Below are 3,064 nucleotides of genomic sequence, written 5' to 3'. Positions count from 1 at the left end.
TTTGGATTTTATTTATTTATAAGGTTGAGAATATATAATTACATTTGATATAATGCTCAAAAAAAAAAAAAAATATACATATAAATATATCAAAGATTTTTATATAATAAACCATATATTTATCCACAATTAAAAAAAAAAAAAATTCATCATACACATAAAATGATGATTCATGACATATGATTTTATCATATTTAATTAAATTTTAAGATTAAAAATAATATATTTAATTTTTTATAACCAGATAGAATAGAGAAATATAGTTAATCAAATAATTTATAAAAAATATTCAGTTCATTATGTAATATATCTATATTAAATTTTACTTAGTATAATTAATTATCTTTTAGAATTTTTGATGTATTTAAAATTAACACATAATATTTTCTTATTATATAATTTTCTTGTACATTGTGTTTTTCCTCTTCATATTAAAATTATGTATTTCATATTAAACAATTTACCCATGTAAATTACATTAATGATCACGTAATAAAGTGTGCGATATTTTGTTACAAAATATAAATTCACATTTATATAAGCGCAAAATATAATATATAAATGATMACATTAATATATATTAACAAATATAYAWAATAATAGAGAATAWTTWTAAACATATAAAAATAAACAATTAATTATTTTATAATACAAATTACTGCATATWTATTTTCATAAATTTTCGATTTCGCAGTGTATAATAATGAATARGTTASAWWTTATTTATATATATAATAATTTATTTTAACACTATTTATTATTAATAAAACAACCTATTTTAATATATTCATGTTCTTTTTATTGCATTAATATATATACTATAGATTATAGAACAATACTAATTAAAATATATTGGATATATTACATTATATTATTAAATTTAAATAGCTATCAGAAAAAGACTACAAAGGTATTTGATATTTATTCTAATACTTTATTGAATAATAAATTATATATTAAAAATTTTGTATATTTTCTTTAACCATCATTCCGGGAAACATGACTTATACGTGTGATTCCCATGATGGAGAGGTAATTTTTCACTTTTCTATTCTTTTTATAATAAATATATAATGCAAACCATGTATACATATTAAATAACAGCAATATTTTCGCCATATAATTTCTTTTTAATATTTATATAATTTTTAATTGGTCTCTTTTTCTTTTAGTATCTCGATCTTAAGTGCTACAATAGATATAATGAGAGATTTTTAAAAAGAAGAGATAGGGTTATAAAAAGTGAATATAAAGAACCTTTTGAGAACTATATCACTGAACTATCAGGAAATATGGTTAAATTTAAAGATGTTTTTAATGAACTAGCATTATATTTAAGTGACGATCATGTTCATTCTTATGAATGCAATAATTACATATGTTGCCGTTATATGAGCTACTTGATACATAAAGAAGTCATAAAATTGAATAATACCATTTGTGATGAAAAAATATTTAAAAAATTCCAGGATTTTGCAAAGATGTTGACCCAGTCTATAAAAACTAGCACATGCAAGGAAAATTTTAATTACCTGACTACTGATGTAATTGATAATATGCGGGTCTTATATGAATTGGTATGATTATTATAATGGAATCAAATGGCTCAGAGTAAATTATGATTATCAAAAAAATATGATATGTGATACCCTTGCTCTATTTGTTAAATCATTTAATGAAATTAAGGTTGATCTTTCAAAGAATGATGCATTTTATCGTAAATTAGAACATCTTAAAGAATTAATGAAATCAGAACGTACATGGACAACTGATAAAACATGTCCAATTAATCTAAACCATATAACATTAAAAAAAAATGATCCTCCATCTGAGACAGTAGCTTCTGATCAAAATCCACCACAATTAGCATTAACGCACTCATTAACCTCAGAAGTTGCAGAAGGACCAAAAACTGATTTAGAACGACAAGATACACCGATATCAGGAGTTCACTTAGGATTAGATGAAGCATCACGTTCACATACTGCATCAACATCAAGTGGTGAATCAGAATTAAGAGGTACATTAGAATTAGAAAACGCACTAAGACCAGAAGAAGAATTCAAATCACACTTATCAACAGAACTGGACAGTGGACGAAAAAATATCGAAATGTTACAACGATCACACGAAAGAGAATTAGTAGGAACATATACTCATCAACCATTTTATACACATAGTTCTCCAGAATATAGATATAGAGGTGCAAGGGATGAAGAAACGCTCATAGGAAATCTACAAATTCCCCCAAGTGATCAAGAACGTGCCTCATCATCAGTGATGAGTACCATTACTAGTGCTCTAAAGGATGTTGACCCCGTACCAGTCGTTGGTGTATCTGGTGGGATGGGTGCTTTATTCTTACTTTTTAGGGTACTCGAAATTTTAAATTTATACCCATATATTTATAATATATTTACATAAAAATTACCATAATCATAAAATTGCGTTTTAAAATTCACTAATTTTTCTTTTTAATATTAGTATACTCCAGTTGGAGCCTTCTTTAGAGGAGGAAGAGGGCGCGTACGTAGAATTCCTAGTGGTTTCCACGGACAATTCCTAGGAGAATTCCCAGATATTCAAGATTATTATGGTGGAAATATTGGATATGGTCAAATGAATCCTCTCGCGGAATAGGACATGTTGCGTTATTTCTTCACAAAAAATAAGTTTATTTATAAGGTGACCATAAAAAAAATAAAAATCATACATTCAATAACTATATTTAAACAATTCAAACATAATATCTATAATAAATATATTTTTCCTAAGAAATAAATCTACATATCACATAGTTATTTATATAAAATTGATCCAAATGCAACACATATATAGTTGTATTATTATGTTAAATGCCTTAAAATGAAAAGAATAACATAAAAAAGGTATAATTATAAGAAGATTGCATTTACTACTATACAAATGATTCATTACAAAACTATTAATAATTCATAAAGAATATATTGCATAATTATTACAATGAAAAAAGCATCACTAATTATAAGTATATGTGTCAATATACATATACTTGTAATATGTAAATATGCTAAAATTTCTAACA

The 3,064-nt window shown here is 24.4% G+C and overlaps 1 protein-coding gene across 1 annotated transcript, besides 1 other annotated feature; it reads left to right on the top strand.

Annotated features, from left to right (window-relative positions):
• Nucleotides 1-716: 716 nt before the first annotated feature.
• Nucleotides 717-875: a microsatellite.
• Nucleotides 876-1,569: 694 nt separating this feature from the next.
• PVX_031190 (variable surface protein Vir6, putative) lies at nucleotides 1,570-2,640 on the top strand (the record flags this gene model as incomplete). Its single annotated transcript, XM_001612404.1, has 2 exons — nucleotides 1,570-2,373; nucleotides 2,485-2,640. Coding segments are annotated over 2 exons (960 nt in total), but the record flags the coding sequence as incomplete, so codon positions are not given.
• Between the last annotated feature and the right edge of the window lie 424 nt (nucleotides 2,641-3,064).

This window comes from Plasmodium vivax, genomic scaffold (assembly GCF_000002415.2).
Source record: "Plasmodium vivax scf_4217 genomic scaffold, whole genome shotgun sequence".
Classification (NCBI taxonomy): domain Eukaryota; phylum Apicomplexa; class Aconoidasida; order Haemosporida; family Plasmodiidae; genus Plasmodium; species Plasmodium vivax.
Note: the sequence above shows the minus strand (reverse complement) of the source record. Positions and strands in the feature narration are given on the sequence as shown.